Raw genomic sequence first — 18,075 nt, forward strand, 5'->3', positions numbered from 1 at the left:
GATGCCTCTGCTATCTCAATGCACAGTCACACTCAAACGGCAATATTGTACACATGCTTGCCCCGCGCATCCTGAAAAATTGTCTAACAAGCTCCATTCTCCCTGTGCTCATGGACTATATACAAATTTACCTGACATACAACCACTTATTTGACTTTTCTTCCCAGGAGAATTTGATTACCTAGAAGACTACGTATTTTAATTTAATTTTTTAATCTCTCTTTTTAGTACTCCCCACAGTCTACTCATTCCCTTTTCCCTGTTTTAGCAACGTATGCAAGCATAAAGGAATTTCTGCTCAAACATATTTTAACATTCATACACACATACTTGGACGAAGTTAAGTACTGGGCAAGTATTTTTATGATGCCTCATGACAAAAATATATCCTCCATGCACAAGTTTAATTTATTCAAAGGCTAAGGTTTAAACAAGTTTTTCATTATTGCTTTGCTTGTTTATAATGAAAACATCCTTGTTGCTTTTAGATAAGCCACCTGAATCGCTTGTTGAAAAGTACGTACATCTGGTTCCAATGTCACACAGCGCTGAAACGCTTTGGCAGCACCTTCGTAGCCTTCTAAAGCAATGTACGCACAGCCCAAGGAAAACCATACACCTAGCTGGAGAGAAAAAAATTGATGATTACATATATACATACATATTTCTGTACAAAAGAAGTAATTTTGCCTGGATGCTCAAACACACACTACTCTTGTTGGTTTTACCTGACTTTCAGCTATCATAATAGTATTGCATTGGGGTAAATAATATCCTGTATGTAGAATACAGGAAAACTTTAGGTTCAAAGTTTTAATAAATATGGATAAACAAACGTGTTGACTATATAAAGACCACTTAACCATATGTGAAGTGCTCTTTAACAGAGCATCTTCATTTAGAGAAGAAAGTGATAGCTATTCAGAGGTTTGCATATTTTGCTTTAACTTGTGAAAAAACTGCATTCACTTTATAGTATTACAATTAGGTCAAATGGTAAGTACTAGGAAATGTATTTCAAGGAAACCACATTTTACAAGAAACATTTCTAATGACTAAACGTGAACACTTCAAAATTACAGCTCTTTCTACTTCTCAGAATATCAGTCTTCTCTAGTTGATAATGCAATATTTAGAGATAGAAACGTACTTCAATAATGCCTTGTGTATAGAACTTTACCAGTTCAATAATCTTGCATTGTAACTCTTTAGTTGTTACAATCAAATACCTCTCATCCATACAGATTCAACCAGGGAGAAAAGCTCAGCACCTCCTTTCTCCGCTTCCCCTCCTCAGGAAGTTGTAGAGAGCAGGGAGATCACACCTCAGCCTCCTTTTCTCCAAACCAGACAAGCCCAAAGTCCTCAGCCACTCCTCACAGGACATTCCTTCCAGCCCTTTCACCAGCTTTGTTACCCTCTGGATGCATTCAAGGACCTTCACGTCCTTCTTAAATTGTGGGGCCCAGAACTGCACAGAGTATTCAAGGTGAAGCCGCACTAATGCTGAATACAGCGGGATAATCACCTCCTTTGACTGGCTGGTTATGCTGTGTTTGATGCACCCCAGGATGTGGTTTGCCCTCTTGGCTGCCAGGGCACACTGCTGTCCAGTGATAGGACATGTGGGAATGGTTCAAAGCTGTGCCAGGGGAGGTTTAGACTGGACATTAGGAAGCATTTCTTTACCAAGAGGGTGGTCAAACACTGCAACAGGCTTCCTAGAGAGGTGGTCCATGCCCCAAGCCTGTCAGTGTTTAAGAGGCATTTGGACAATGACCTTAACATCATGCTTTAACTTTTGGTTAGTCCTGAACTGGTCAGGCAGTTGGACTAGATGATAATTGTAGGTCCCTTCCAACTGAAATAGTCTATTCTATTCTAAATAATATCAGATATAGGAAAAAATTACAGCAAATTAAACATGTATTTTCATAGCTCTTCAACAGCCAGTTCCTGATTCGCCACATGGTTAATTCTCAAAGAGCTGCAAGTTAAGCAGTACTACTACCTTTTAGAAAAGCTCTGTAATTCAGACAAGTATTAAATCCGAAGTACATTGACAGAACATTTTCTGACAGCATTATGCTGTTTAAATGTATGCAGTCAAAATCACACAGAACATTTTATAATGTACTGCAAAACCATTCCAGGTAGTACTATCTACTGCAATAAGCTCAGCTGTTTCTCCATTCTCAACGCCAAGGTAAGAAACATAAATAGGTTTTCTTGCAAAATTTTTTGAGAGAGGGGAAAAAGGTTGGGAAGAGGAAGATGGAAAAACAGGTTACATTATCTCGAATTTATATTGCACAACAACATATTACTTCGCAAGATGTCCAATTAATGTTTATATACTCTCATGTTTTGGGTACTAGTTCTGAAGGAAGCAATTCTCATAACTCAGGTTCTTCACAGGAAACTATAATGGCTATTTGAACACAAAAACATTACTTTAAGAAACATTTGCAAATCAGGGATTTTACAGGGTTGAGGATAAAGCCGTTGGTTCATATGCAAGGAGCTTCTACCTCTACAGATTAATTGCAAACTCTGTAGCAGACATTTTTGCAGTTCTTTCCAGATAAGACTCATTTTTCTGTCTCTGAGATCCAACTTAAAATCAGTAACAAGATATCTGCTCCTGACTTCCTTGCTATAGAGTTCATAGTTAATCTGCTTCAAAACTTAGATCCCAGAATACAAATGTATGACATTCATCCCTGTCAGGGATGGCAGGGTGGGCACCCTGGCGGGCAGTCTTCATGCTATCAAAACCAGAACTGAACAAGCTTGGCAATAAAGATATTCTTTTGCATTTGAGGGTGTACATAGATGACCCATCCTGAATAGGTGGATAGAACTGCTAATTACATCTGGCCTAGGCAAACATGAAAACCTGCTTTTCAGCATTGTCAGCCTGTCACCTTTCATGATCCTTAAACTCGTCATTCAAAGAAGAAACTGCACACGAGGAGAAAACAATGTTATTAAGGGCAAAACTAATAGGAAATAAATGTTTAGTCGATCTCATTTTTTAAGGCTCTTCTATCCATCAAGTTTCCAGAAGTCCAGCACTCCCACATGGCTGCTACCTCATTAACTCCCCTTTCTCTTCTTTCTAGACCAATAATTTTCTGGACGTGAAAAGCAGGGGTAGAGACAGGACCGATCAAGTATGAAATTGAAGGCTAGTTCCAACTCCATAGCTCAGGATACAAGTTAAACAGTGCTTCTGTAAAGTGTGAGAAAAAACCAATTTTTTATACTTCTAGCAAGTAACAGCAGCAATGTCTCACTTCTGAGCTTGTGCTTCCAGAATCTGATTTGACTAAAACTTACACCGCTTTAATTTGTTGAGGCTGATGGTGAGCAGCTACATCTCTCAGGAACTGGCTTACCAATGCTTAAGCTTCTCAGCTCCTTTCTCGAGGAAAAGTTACAGCATGAGGAGAAAGGAAAGTGATTTTTTATTTGTGTGGAGAAAAGCTATATGAGCAGGTACCTAGTAAAAATCATATAGTGAATGCAAAGAATGATAAATAATTTTCTTTTCTTCATAATTTAAATAAGATATTTTGCCTAGCAGTAACTATGTGTGAAGGTTTCGACTGAAAGGAAAAAGATATGAGAACTGGACATTATGGAGAAGGTTGGGAAAGGTGTCCGAAAGGGATCCTTTAGCAGACAAGAAGAATGAGATGAAAAGTTTCTGGGGTGGGAATTAAGCCAAGGAGCCTTATGAGATGCTACGATACGGAGGCAAAAAGTATACAGAAAATGGAAAAAGTTGTGCAGATGGAAGGATGTCACTATGTTAAAGAAAACTTCAGCATCAATCATATAGAAAATTAACTGTGTAAATGAACAACAGAACTGGTATGGATTAAAATTTCAGGCCTCAATGTAAAAGCAGTATAGGGACTGTATCTCAGAATACTTGATTAAAATGGAGAAAGTAACATGCTGGGGGATATCAGAAGGCTGTGAAAGTAGAAATCCCACAAGACACAGGGAGATTTCAATTATTCCACACAGTTTAGTAAATACCATAATGGATGAAAATTCCAAGGCTAAATTTTTTAGATATGAAGAAGCTAGTCAGAAGACAGTACCTACCTTGATCCTGACCAGTATGAATGATCAGGTTAAAAATGTTACCATACAAAAGATACTTTGTAATGTATCTACATTCACTAGCCCTTCAAGAGCAAAGGGAACTCATTTAATACGGAGGACGTTAAATTTAAGAGCTACTTAAAATGGAAAAGCTATGTTAAAAACTAAAAGGGGCAGCTAAAAGATTAAAGGTCTGCAGAAGACTTGAAACATTTAAAGACAAGACATTTCAAGGCTTGGAGCAACTGCATATTGTCGTCATTCAAAAAGGCTCTAAAAAGATTAGACAATCTTAACAGTAAAAAACAAAATAAAGGAGATTATTAAAAACAAGAGGACATACTATAAAAGCTGGTGTGCTAGATAAATGAGAGAGCTCAAAAAGAACAAGTCTGACAGGTTAAATGAAAAAACATGGTAGCTGTGTGAAATAAAACCAAAAAAACCAAACCCAACCAACTGAAAAACGAAGGTTCATTGCCTTTGATCTACTACAGCAATTAAATGGTATTTTATCATCCCTTAGATATCTAGAAAGGAAGCATGAATTTCTTCCACAATATAAGAAGTACAGTGACTAATAATATATTTCGGATACAGTTTAAGAATGGACTTAAGCTATTTTTTGTGGAAAGAATGGTAAGAATTCCCTTTTATTGGGGAGGGCATGAAATCTGCTGATCCTACTGGCTCATGTAACAACTGCTCTGAGGAAACTGACTGACTGAAAGGTAGTGTAAGGAAAACTTCATCCAAAGTTCAAAGATGACTTTTGTCAAGGCTTGTGGAACAAGGTTGAAGTTCTTTTTTGGAAATAAAAAAAAAAGTGCATTGGCCAGAGGTTCAAATGTTGCTACTGATTGGAAAAACACATGAAAACGAGCTGTAAATTTTTATCCTTTTCAAAATTGAAGACAGTGACCAGCAAAGCAAGATAACGTAGGCTTGGACACTTTGTTAAAACTTGCCATCAGGAATTTCCAGGCATGTCTCTAGTAAGCATAAATGATTATGAAATGCTTTAAGAAAGTCTAAACAATTCTCTCATATTAGTGGGAATATCGCTCCAAAATAACCTAATTACAGAATAGCTGAATACTTAAAAAGAAAAAAACCCATCCAATTCATATATCTGAAGAAACTTTTCTGCATTTTTAAAGCAATTTCTACTATTTTTATATGGCAAATACATACAGGTTTTTGTTTTTCAGAATCCAGTAAACTCTTCAGTACAATACTCTCAGGAGTACAGCAGTGTTAGTTTAGAAACAATCTATACCCTGTAGAGCAAAATTAGTCTTTGGAGTTAGTAATTACAATAACATTTTAAGAGCTCTAGTTGAGTGAAGTCCTAGCTGAGCACCTTTTTAATTACTCATTTTTTGGCATCATTTATCAGTTTCTTTTGAACACAACACACTGAGAGAACGTACTACAGTTTTAAGTTAGTATAGAGACTTTTATAATCATTTCCAATGAGAGACTCTAGCTCAGTTCTTGTTTAAGCTACATTTACTATTACAAGAGGAATGAGGAGAATTGTTGAGAATAATGCTGTCATTGCATTGTCCAAAATTTTAAATTCCAGATGTAGTTGATGGCAAGCTGACTTCTAAAGCATGACTGTTTTCCTAAATTGGAAAGAGATCACTTGTCTTGCTTCACACCCAAGAAATTTAGCCTGAGAAGTTATAAGCCAAACAGTTTAGCACAAAAGAGGATTATTCTTTTCTTGTAGACTGTGACATGGTGGAGAACAGTGTGGGCACAAAAAAGGTGCTATGAACACTCTCATTTCTGGAAAATTCACATGTGGAGCGAGTGGATATAGAGAACCATACACTGTTCAGCACAAGAACTAACAAATCTGTAATTTAACAAGCCGTAAATTTTATTACGCAGACTTTCACTGCTGGAGAACTGACTGTGTGAGCTCTTTGATCTCTGGAATTGTCTCAGTCCAGCCTTGCAAGATGCTCATAGTGAAAGTGCAAGAGAAATGCATCTGTCATCCACTAGGCATGTACTAGAATAAGTAATTCTGTGAGCAGCAGTGCTAATGAAGATGACTTTCAGATATATTTGAACTTTAAGACTTTCATTCCTTTGTAAATTCTCCAAAGTCTAATATGGTGGTTGGCTCATACTGCAAAGACCTACCTCAGAGACCTCAACCAAATTTGACCAGTTGGCCAAAGAGTACACAAGATTAAAGGAAGGTTGACAGAGAACGGTTTTATCCATTAGATATCCCGGGGAATCACTTGCTGCAGTCTAAAAGTCCCTTCCTCCAAAAAGGTTTCTGATAACCACAAAAAAATACGAATTTCTTTGTAATAGGGAGTCCTTGTTTACCTGATAAATTATTCACAATTCTGGGAACAATTAATTAATGAATATTTCCCTTGTATTAAAGTTCTTGCGTCTAGAATCACCTTCCTCTCTGCTCTTTGTCCACAAGACATCCTAGAATATGAAACAATTCATTTCTGTAGTGACAGAATGCAGACAGACTTTAGAAGACAGTGATATGCCAATCCACACTATCCATTTGCTCAATGTATTTATTTAAAACAATTCATCTGAATCTTAAATAGCTCTTCCTAAGCAACAAGAGGAGGAAATGTTCGCTTTCCTATATGGACCGGCCTATTTTTCTTGGATTGCCTTTCATTTTATGCTTCCTTTGGATAGGACACAAAATAAAAAAGCATCTCAGCAGAATATTTCTCAGTTTTGAGCCCTGTAGGCCATCTTCTGCAGCCCTTTATTATCTGGGAGTCCTCTTGATTTCAATAAGGTTCCTATCTGAGTAATATATATTTTGGTGGTGTTTCCTGAGTCAGTAAGAGAACTGACAAACAAGAGAAGCATTTTTGTTCATTTTGCTTTCCATTCTAAAGGTGTTTATAAGTTATCTGGAGTTCATTTGAATAAGAACAGGACTCTGATTCACTGGAATAAAATACATAATTGAAATACAAAAAAAGCTTCGTGATAAATGATTTGAAAAGCTGCAGGCCTTTAAATTTTTTCTAAAGCAGAAGTCCAGCTAATTATGTGGAACTCAAAACAGCAGCTTCAGCAGTATTCTTTGGAGGGCAAGAAGGAGGAATATCCTACTTTCGCATGGACCTGGAAATGGCTATGAAGAGCACAATTTATATACATAAACCACCACAAAGCTCTTTTAAATTCTCAAGATCTTTCACAGGGTGGACATTATTGGGATGGGATACAGTGGCTGAGAAACTGAAACAAGATTACAAAAATTGTCTGCAGAACAGCTTGCAAAGGACCTGTCAAAAATAACCAGCTTCATCAAGATAACTCTTTTGACTGTGGTTTCAGTTTTGATGCATTGCTGTCATAAAAGCTACTGTCATCACAAGTGTAACACAATGCTTCTCAGTGACTCCAGAGCAGGACAGACCAAAACACTTGCAAAAGATTTCTGTGAAATATAGAGATCAGAGTTTGTAACTCAAAATCAACAGATAAGGCACAAGGATAATTTCATTAAAATCTTTACAGCATTCTTCTTGTAACTATTTTGCTTGATATTTGTTCATGCTTATTTGATGATAATTAATTTTCAATGGCTTGATCTCTTTGAAATAGAAGAGCTATACAGGCAAAGAGCTAGCTGCATGCAAGGACCTGAATGCAAAAGGATGTCTTCACTTCATTATGCTACTGGTTTTAGCCAGGCTTCCAAGTACATGGTGAAAAATTTGCTTAGAACAGTAATAAGCTGTTACTTTGACAACTGTGCACAGAATTGCCTTTTACAAAGGTGTATCATCATTCAAAACTGAACACACCAACTAAAACAAAGCTATACGTGTATCATTTCCCAACCTGCATAGGGTTGATCTGCACTGAACGTTCAAAGCACTCCACACATTCCCTGAATTCCCGGTTCTGGAGATGGAGGAGGCCTTTGGAGCGCTGGGCGCGAGCGCTGCGGTGCTTGGAGAGCTCCCAGGCCTTGTCATAATACTGGTGGTCTTTAAGAACATCACCAAGCAAACAATATAATCCTGGTGTTTCCTTTTTCTCTAACTCCCGCCTGAGTATTTCTTCCGCCTGTTAAAGAACAAAGAGAAATCAGTACCTAATGGGACAATTTTTTTTCAGTTAACCATCTACCTGAACAAATACCACTTTAGCTCCTTGCAATCATGAGTTGAAGACTAAGAAGTAGGGACAGTAAGGAAACAGTATCTTGATCCAACACATCATCAAAAATAACGTCTAGAGAGAATCTGGTTCCAAACTGTTTTTAAAAAAACCCACTTCAACATCAACATAATATGGTAGCTTTTGGTTTAACGCACCAAGGAAAATGTACCCATTAAAACAAAAAGCAGCTTGTTCCTCATTTTATATCTTAGGTATGTATTCTGTCCCAGGAGCAAATATCAGTCCTGGCCATCAAACCTACACCGACTTCATAGCAATGTAGTATCAGCAACATTAAGGTATGTGCAATCCTAATAGTTTATCGTCTGTGTTTTTTATATATCCTAATAAGTACTCTTGCAACAACTGTAATTCCTTTTTCTCTAATTGCTCTTTTCTGAAAAAAGTTATTTCCATTCTATTATGTCTGAAGACACATCCACTTTTGTACTGTTAGTTTTGGCAATGCTACTCTTTTACATAAGATGAAGTAGTTATAAATTTATCAAAATGTTTGAGACAAAATATATTCAGAATGTATATTCAGCATTATGGAAAAGCAGATACAAGCTAGGTCTCCCAGACATCTATTATGAGCTGCAACTGTAACCAACTTTCAAAAGCTCTTTATCTCAGGGTCACTATCTTGCTCTAACAATAAAATTATTGTTTCTCTTTTAAACAAGAGATAGTCTGCTTTCTGTGGCTTTTTGAAAAGATAAATACACTGGACAGATGATCTGTTGTTCAGACTGAATTCTTACCTCAGTCCCCTGCTGCAAAAATGTAACACACATAATTCAGCTCAGTATAATTTTTCTATTAGAAAAGATTTGAACCATCTGAACCAAGAAAGATCCAACGCAGCCTGCCACAGAACTAAAGTTTGACATTGTGACACTAGTCATTCTGCTATCATAGCTAGTTTATCTAAAAGGAAAGCTGAGTTCATCTCTGCATTTAAATTATTACTGCTTTTCTTGTTTCTATAAGAACTGTTTTCTTTGCCCTTCAGGTGATCTCTAGAGAATCTAAGTCTCTTATTCCTCTTTCTCCATTCAGTGAAATTCATTGATCCTGTCTGAAAATCATCTTTAGAAAAAATGACTTTGTTTTACTTTGTTTTGTAATAATTAATGCATAGTAATTTTAACCCTTCATTCTTACTATCATTTTTGTTAAAGTAACAGTAAAGTCTAGAAATATTTGAAGTGCACTAGTGTGAAGAAGGGATCTATTGTTTAGATTTCTAAAGGGATCTTAAAGTAGCAAAAATGGAATCCCATTAAGAAGAAAATTAGTGGGTGAATATTAGGAAAATAACTTAATGGCAAATGTTTTTAAGTGCCTATGGAACAGTTCTCCAAAGAAAGCCGAAGAAACTATTACTTGAAATTTAGAATTAGCCTAGTCAAAGCATAGAAATCCTTTTTTAACAAAAAGACTTCACTTGCAGAGGGTTTGATTAAAGGGCAGTTTACTTCCCCTTCCCTACCCCCATTGGTTGCTATGACAAGATTAAAGGAACACATATTAATAATGGAACTTTAAGATGATATTTTTCTAGAGCAGAGAGAACTGGGAGCTTTATTATTGCAGTAATCACATTAGGCACCAAAAGGTAAGGGTTTTTTTTCCCCCTTCAGATAAAGAAAAAAGACTGAAATGTTGCTGTGCAAACAGCAGCTATGAGGTGAAAAGTGCATTGCATGCTGCTACTTTACCTCTTCCTCTGCAGGGCACTCCCAAGCTCAGACTGCTATTCTGTGGCAGTGCCTAGTACTAATCATACACTAGCCTAGAAAGCCAACCATTCACTAATTGTATTTCACATTTAAGAGCATGAAAAAAATCATGTTCTGGTCTAAACTTACAAGAATTCATTGCCAACATAAATATTTCAGTACATAGATAAAACAGAGAATTAAATAAGCAGAAGTCTGACTTTCTCTTCATCTGATTAGCTATCTGACAACCTCTCCATCATCTTACAAATCTTTTTTATTACTTAAATCTTTAAAGGCTAATATAAAGGATCATAACTACAAACTAAAATTGTCACTTGTCTTCTACAAAACCAGATAGTACTGTAAAACTGGATTTCTCATTTTGCCTAGGTTTTTGTGAATAAAAATATTCCTTTCTCCTAACTTTGTAGTAAACTATTTTCAAAAATGCACATGTAATCTTTGATAAGAACCCTGCTTCTGCGAAAAACAAATCTTGTCTTAACAAAAAATATTATCAAGAAACATTTTCCACACAGCTCACGCAATGTACATAGAAAAAATATAACCATTAGAGATTTATTCTTACCCATTAAACAGATACTAATGATCAATTTGCATGCTTTATAACTAAAAATTATATCTAAATTAAATAAGCTTTGATAAGAAAATTATCAATTAAAAATAACCCAAAAAGAAAAAAATGCAGCTGTATAACCCTTGCTGACTGAAACAGATGTGATTATAACACCACTGCTTTTCACAGATGGTCTGCACCAGAATGGATGGGATTCAATACTCTGTTCAAAAGTCAGTTGATTTAAACATAATAAAGATTTATGCTGTTATCTTGCTTTCTGAACCACTACAGTTGGTATGGGAATTAAACAGGTAACCCTTCACAAAAATCCCCAATCAGTAAAGAGGGTTGTTTTAAATAAAAGGTGGTGCCTTTTTATTACTCACTACAGATACTCCTGGAAACTAATTTCATGATTCATCCTGCATTTGGCTTCCCAATACTAAACTTTCACTTGTTGTCCCATCCACATGTTCCCACGCTTTTATTTTATTTGTTTTCTAAAAGACCCTATTAGCCTCACTCTTCACAGATCTACCAGTTCTATTATTTGACAACTCATTCCTTTGCTAGTTCAAAGTATTTCCTAAAATGCCTTCATCTCTTCTGCTTGCACATTATTTGCCAGGCTACCAGAGAAGTAGCATGAAGAAGCAGAACAGATGAGCATGGAAAAAGGTAGAGAGAGAAAAGGAAAACTCTTCAGTTTTCATTTCATCTTCCCTGTACCTTTATGCATGACCTTGGGCAAGCCATTTACTCCTCTTTCTCAATTGTGCAGCTACATGTAGGAGTGCTTACCTGCCTTCTACGACTGTTACGACATGTAGTGGAAATCAATCAAGTTCTTGAATGAGCTTATGCACTAATCAGTATAGTACTACTTGACTTTGCATCTGGGAAGCATTTCCTGAATTTAAAGGTGAGCTTCTGAGATCTTAACATAATTGTGTTTCCTCACTCAAATGTTTTGAGATATCTGTGTCATGTCATGACAAAAAAAAAAACAAACCTCTGTAGAACGTGGATTTCTGGGTACGTTAGTCTAAAATCAGACTCTGAGGAGATGATGGAACAGGGATAGGGCTGAAAACAGTGTTGTAAGATGGCTCATGCTAAAAGGTACATTTCATGAATTTATCAAAGGTCAGCAGCTACCATGCTCTGGAGTTCCTGCAATGGAGAAAGGTCTCACTTCAATTGGAAGAGCCGAAAATTCACATCTCTGGTTTATCCTTCCTTTTTTCTTTAGCAGGGAAATAGTGCCATTTTTAGTGTATTATCCATTTCTGGTAAGCTTGAAGAGACCTCTTACACCTTAACCAAATAAAGTTTTCCAATGTAAGTAATACTCTCAAGATCTCTGGGTTCCCCTCACAGTTAAAAGAAGGGAGAGGTAGACTTTTCAACACTAGTTCTCATTACATACATGGAGATTAGTGTCTCTTTTGCAACAAGTCTATTAAAGGAATACAACAAGTAAAAGACTGGAATGAGAAAACCACGGCAACTATCAACATACTGTGCATTCTGATTTTATAATACTTTTTTTTTTGTTCTGTGTCCTGTTTTGCTGATTGCTTGGCACTCTGTTACTCTTCTGTTGACTCATGCTATGATACCAGTTTCTACTAATTTTGTTCAGATTATGAAACAAGTGAGTAAAGAGCCATATCTAGTAACAGTAAAAGATCCACAAAGAAGTTTGCTAAAGTTAGTGACATCTTACTCTGCAAAATTTGTACTGCCACATGGCCCTGTTATAACTGAGTGAATTATGTATTTCCCAAGTGCATAGTGTGGAGCTTCGCATAGCCTTATCTACATGCTCTGTTCCTTCATCAGTGCACAATTCAAAAGTAGGAGGAAGGAACACATTATTTTGATGTGTAAGTACTAATCAAATGCATTGGTATTGCTGATATCTGGCTGTTTTATTAGATTTTTCAGTATTTAAATTCAGGTTTTCTATGTAAAAGCTTTTGTGAGTGAAAAATATGCAGAAGTTTATTTAAAAGAGTTTGTTCTTTTGGGCACATACATGCTAAGATCTTTCATGACATGAACATCCACTGAACAACGTAATGCAATAATCTAGTAGATTCTTATGCATTTCTAAAAGAATAACTACCATGTTTAAAAACATAAAAACATTTTTGATGAATACAAACAGTTCATGCTCTGAAAGCTTTCTGATAAGGAGCACAGTCACTCCCCTTGGTGTACAGCTAAATATTTCTAATTTTCTGGCCTTTTTAGTCTGAAGCTAGCTTTTTTCCCAGCACTACTGCAACTTAGTACTTACATAGCATTTTCTTTTTTTCAAAGCACAGCACAAACCCTCATTCTGAAAGCATTTCTAAGCAGTTTCCTGTGTCAGATATCCTGTCCTATTCTCCGAGTGCCATTTTCATAACTCCCTAAGGGCAGTTTGTGAATGTAACTAGGACAGAATACATTTCCAGGAAATGGAAAATATTGACCTCTATTTCTCCACTGTACTGAGAAGATTGAGATATTAGCATACTGCCCCCAAGGCATGCATAATGTGACACGGAATTTGCCAGCAAAACATATCTGTCAGTTTATAATGACCAAAATCTAGGCATTGGTGCATGATAATTAGAAAAAATAAGTAAGTATGAGAAAGTCTGCATTTTTTCTATTAATTGAAGTTATAGCTCTCTATTCTGTAAGCTTAGAGTAGTTTAAGCATAGTCTTTGTGCTTATGGTGTCACAAAGGTACACATACATTCATATATTTAATGCTACCATATACCAGAGGGAAAGAACAGGGAAGAAAAGAAAAAACATGTTTTTTGTGTGAAAGTGAATATTTATGAAAGCTACATAAGTTCTGAAAACAATGCTTGATAGCATAAGTTCCTGTCACAGTCTTTCTGTGTGAGAGATTTCACCAGAAAGAGAACACAGCTAAAGTTACACACAAGTAGGTATTGCTTCCAGGTATCACTTTTTAAAATCTTCCTACCATTGCTCGAATAGTAACAGCAAAATAACGAACAATAGGAGGGCTGCTACAGCCTGCTGCCAGTATTTTTAAACAGTTCTGTCATTGATACATAGAGTTAGGTGATGGCTTTAAATTGTCTTTGTCTGGAGCTGATCAGACGTAGCTGCAGCAGTCTTAAAGAAATGATGGAGAAGTTCAGGAAAACATCAACATGGACTTAACAAAATAAAGCCTTCTAATTTTACGCCACTTCTTGTCTCAAATGTTTGATTCTGTAATTTGAATATGTTAAAATTAGGTAATTAAATACATCAAGCACCAATGTTCTCTTTAAAGTGTTTTTAAAAACTACAGTTAATAGTTTGAAATCAAGTGGGAAAGAAAACTAATATCCCCTCCAGACAAAGCTCCAAGACCCCATCATGAATGACTGCTACAGTCTTCTTGAAATGCCCACATTACACCTTGCTGTGCATCCAGAGTTAACTTAATTTTCCTTGAATATTTTCAAAAATCACTATCACAATCTTCTTGCTTCTTAAGTTACTTCTTATTTACCAACTTCTATTTCATGTGGTCATTACCCCAAATCTTCTTTTTTAGCATTCACAGGTTATGACAGACTCATGTCATGTGTCCATTTTTCCCTAAACAGACTTTCCTCATGATACCCTTGTAGAAGTGTCATTAGTGAATTGACAGCTCAAGCCAAACAGTCCTTCATACTTTAGATTGTATTTCAAGACAGGATCTCAGTTGTCAAAAACATTTTTCTTACCTTTCCATGTTGTCCTGCTCTTTCATAGCAGATTACTGCATCTTCCCACATTTCCAGCTCCTCAAATATCTGTAAGGCAGAGCTGGTGCATCCCAGCTCAAAGAGTAAGCTTGCAAGCTGACGCTGGAAAGATAAGAAATTCCAGGTAACTCAAAATAGGTAAGTAAATACGATTTAGATTTTGAAAAGATGTTAGAGGCATTTCTGACATCAACAAGAAGCAGACAGAGAATATGAAATTATTCTCTTGAAACTTCAAGCTAGGGCCACAAACAATGTACATACCTCAAAAAACCGCCATCAATAGAACAATAATTGTTTTAATTCAACCTTTGTTCATGTCAGTAGCTTAATTACTTTGAACTAGTTTATAATGTAATGCAAAAATGGAAACAGACGTGGCAAGGATGAATTGACACAGCTGAACTTCCACCCCTTAAATGAGGCACATGGCCCATGCGGCTGGAGAGCAGCTGCAGCAGGATGTTGGGAATGCTGAGTGGGAAATAGAGGCTGAAGCAGGGCATTAAAGCATCTTCCAGCAATGCTTTGCCACAGTAATCCGTACCTGTGAAAAAATACAGATGGAGAGAAAGGCCCTGATATAATTTTGTTAGGTACTTGTGAGAAATCACCGTCCCAAACAGCCACTGCCAAAGGGTGTTAGTTTTTAGTCAAATCAATATTGGATTTGAGATCAGGTTCAACTCCCTAGTTGACTTTTCTTCACAGATAAGTCAGTCTCTTTGTTATTTCAAATTCAGCTATTATTTCAGTGTACTTATGAAAATAAATGAGTAATCTTTTCAATTTAAAAACAAACAAGGTATGTTTTCATGACTTTGAAAAGTTGTCTTCATTTTTTTGTTTACTTTTTAAGAGGAGAATAAAATCGTGTATAGGTTCTCATCTTTGAAGAAAGGACCACTTATTTACTGTGTGTGACAGAAATACAATTTGGTTTGCAAAAACAAATGGCACCGTTCTGTATAAGGACACCTCATTATGCTAACAGATCCCATACAGTGAACCTCTGCAGTGTTTTTGGTGATCCTGAATGGATTCCCTTAAGTTCTCCGCAGATGTCATGGACCTCCAGTTAGAGGCTTGGGTTCAGTATCTGTTACAAATCCAAGGAGTTATCATACGGGAATAGACTGGTAGTCAAAAAATTAAGAACTGGCTACAGTTCTTTGACATAAATATGTAACAAACTCTGAAAATCTGTAATGAAGTAATTATTCGTTAGCTTGATATTAATCGCTTAGGAGAAAACCTGCATTTGCCAGTGTCTGGAACTAAATCTCATTTATGTTCTATTAAATTTACTCAGAGTCAAATTTGGTAAAATTTATATAGGCAATGCCTCTTCTTTACTATGACTAGAAGACTGCAACCATCTTACATTATAAATCCCTATTTTAGTATTTCTATCTTTGGCTTGGAAAATTGGCTTGGATTGAAAAGTGCCACTCTGACAACTGGAAATGAAAACCACATTTGCAAGTGCCTGTTGAAAGGTTGTGTGGAATAATTTGAGAATGCTAGGAGAAGATATGATTGGTTAAAGCAACATGCATTGAGGTTAGAAATCAAAAAGGAATAAAACACCATTAAAAGTAAACAACATGAACACCTTTGGAGGTATGTGATGCAAATGGTTTTCTTAAGTTTGTTAAATACAGCATCATCAGATAAGACTCTAATGTGTAGATTTCTGTTCTAGAAATAGGTTATTGTCAAGATAAACAGTGTAGTTTGGAAAAAAAAAATCCTGTCAGCACTAGTAAAAATGGGCATATCTTGAAAATAAAAACTTTCTCAGCTTGAGGAGTTCTCAGTGTACTTTTGACTCCTAATTTGGCTGCTTTGACCACGACCCAATTCCTGAAAACAACCCGAAGTGAGCGATCAGAAGATGAGAAAGATGCAAGTAATAGTAGCATAAGTAAACCAGTAATAAACAGTAAGACAGTGGCAAGATTATTTTTATAGGAGATATGTTGGAAGCTTGGAAGTTTTGGTCCATTTTTTATTGGAAGAAAAAGGAAAGTAAAGAAGAATTGCACTACAAGCAATTGCTTCTGTGCATGACAGAACAAGACATCTGAAAGCAAAACACTGTAGAACTTGATTTCTTTCCAGAAAAACCTGGTGTGTTGTTAGATTACACCTTTATTTCTACAGTGTTTCAACTTAAGATCGTATCACACTTTTGTGACTTTGGACTCATGCAATATCAAAAATGGTAAGAACCACAGACTTTAAGTAAAGCTTGAAATGGGATTGCTTCACACCTGTATCGCCCAATGTGGAGGCACCTGACAACAGTAGAAAATCTTCATGCGTTCAGATACCAACGTATTTGCATCTTCAAATTGGTCTGCAAGTGCCTGTAAATGCAAAGCATATTATGATTTAGTATTTACTTAGACTTAATTAATGTAAAAAAAAATTCAAACCATTCAGGTTCTAGGCATTCTTGACATAATGGAGAAATTATATTAAAGATAACACTAATGCCAGTAAGCTTACACCATAATATGCTACAAGTCTTATTATTACTCCATGTAAGAAAATGTAATAAACATTGACGGAAAAACTCTTTATAATAGCTAATAATAAATAAAAAAGTTTTAAAGAGATTCAAATGTCAAAGTGCATGTAACAGGAATAAGAATAAAATTTACAATCCGAAACAAATACTTGCAGAGTAAAACTGTGTCAAATATTAAAGTGACCTTGCCTAATGCATTTCAATCCTTCAGCTAGTTTTTCCCTGTCTCAGATAGTATTGAAGTGCTTTAGACATGAAATTTTTTATTAAAAAGAAAGAGAAAGACAAACATTATAGTGGACTATGCTTTTGGAAACACAGTTCTAATATAGAATAAATTACTGTGACTTGGTGTACAATTCAATTCAGGCTTTTTTTTTTTCTTTTGGTGGAACTTTGAATTGTTGAAATGTTTTCTTCTGAAATCATTTGAAAGCGAATGGTAACTTTTGCATTGCAAAAGTGCAGCAGCTTCAGCACCAACTTTTTCTCTGTAAATCCACTACGAAGTTATTTAAATCAAAATTCAGTAGCAAGAAAAATAAAATATAAGGGTAGCTATAGCCATAAAGTTGGTTAGAATTTTAAGACAAGGGAGAAACTCACTTCAAATGTCAGTCATCACTAAACTAGCAAATTTAAGGCCAGAGGTATAAATCAGGGAATATTAAATTACTTGCCTTCACATGATTCATCTAAGTCTTGAATATAACTCAGTCAAAGATTTATAGAAGAAGCTAGACAGGTTCTCAGAAGTTTCTCAGCATGGAAAATGAATGCAAAGATTCCCAAACAAAAGGAAAAATTGGACGGGATCACTTCTTTCTCTCTCTTTCTAAATCCAAATGTTGGCTACCCAACCTATACCAATAATGTCAATAATAGTTGTGTAAAATTAAAAAAATAAGTTATGTGATTTAAACTGCTAAGCATCTTGTAACTGCTGTTAAGTTAATGGGATTTATTAGGTGGCTTCATTCTTTTAATAAGAAAAAAACACGAGAGGCAGCAATAATTTAGGCTTTAAATCCACGCTCAACCTCTTATTTAAAATACTAATATTTAAAATATTCAATCTTACTCACATTCTCTCTCATAAAATTATCTCCAGAGACCTGTTCCTAGAGATTATCCAGAAACCTACCCCAAGAAAA

At 35.9% G+C, this 18,075-nt stretch overlaps 1 protein-coding gene across 2 annotated transcripts in view; it reads right to left on the reverse strand.

The window, feature by feature from the left end:
* TTC27 (tetratricopeptide repeat domain 27) overlaps window positions 1-18,075 on the reverse strand; it is a 140,397-nt gene that overhangs the window by 21,048 nt on the left and 101,274 nt on the right. For both annotated transcript variants that reach the window (XM_068403671.1, XM_068403664.1), the window contains exons 11-14: window positions 16,662-16,757; window positions 14,365-14,487; window positions 7,981-8,208; window positions 525-623 (exon numbers count right to left, since the gene is read on the reverse strand). In XM_068403671.1, the coding sequence (XP_068259772.1) occupies window positions 525-623; window positions 7,981-8,208; window positions 14,365-14,487; window positions 16,662-16,757 (546 nt within the window). The remainder of the gene's footprint in view (window positions 1-524; window positions 624-7,980; window positions 8,209-14,364; window positions 14,488-16,661; window positions 16,758-18,075) is intronic.

Source organism: Nyctibius grandis, chromosome 1, assembly GCF_013368605.1.
Source record: "Nyctibius grandis isolate bNycGra1 chromosome 1, bNycGra1.pri, whole genome shotgun sequence".
In the NCBI taxonomy this organism is placed as follows: Eukaryota; Metazoa; Chordata; class Aves; order Nyctibiiformes; family Nyctibiidae; genus Nyctibius; species Nyctibius grandis.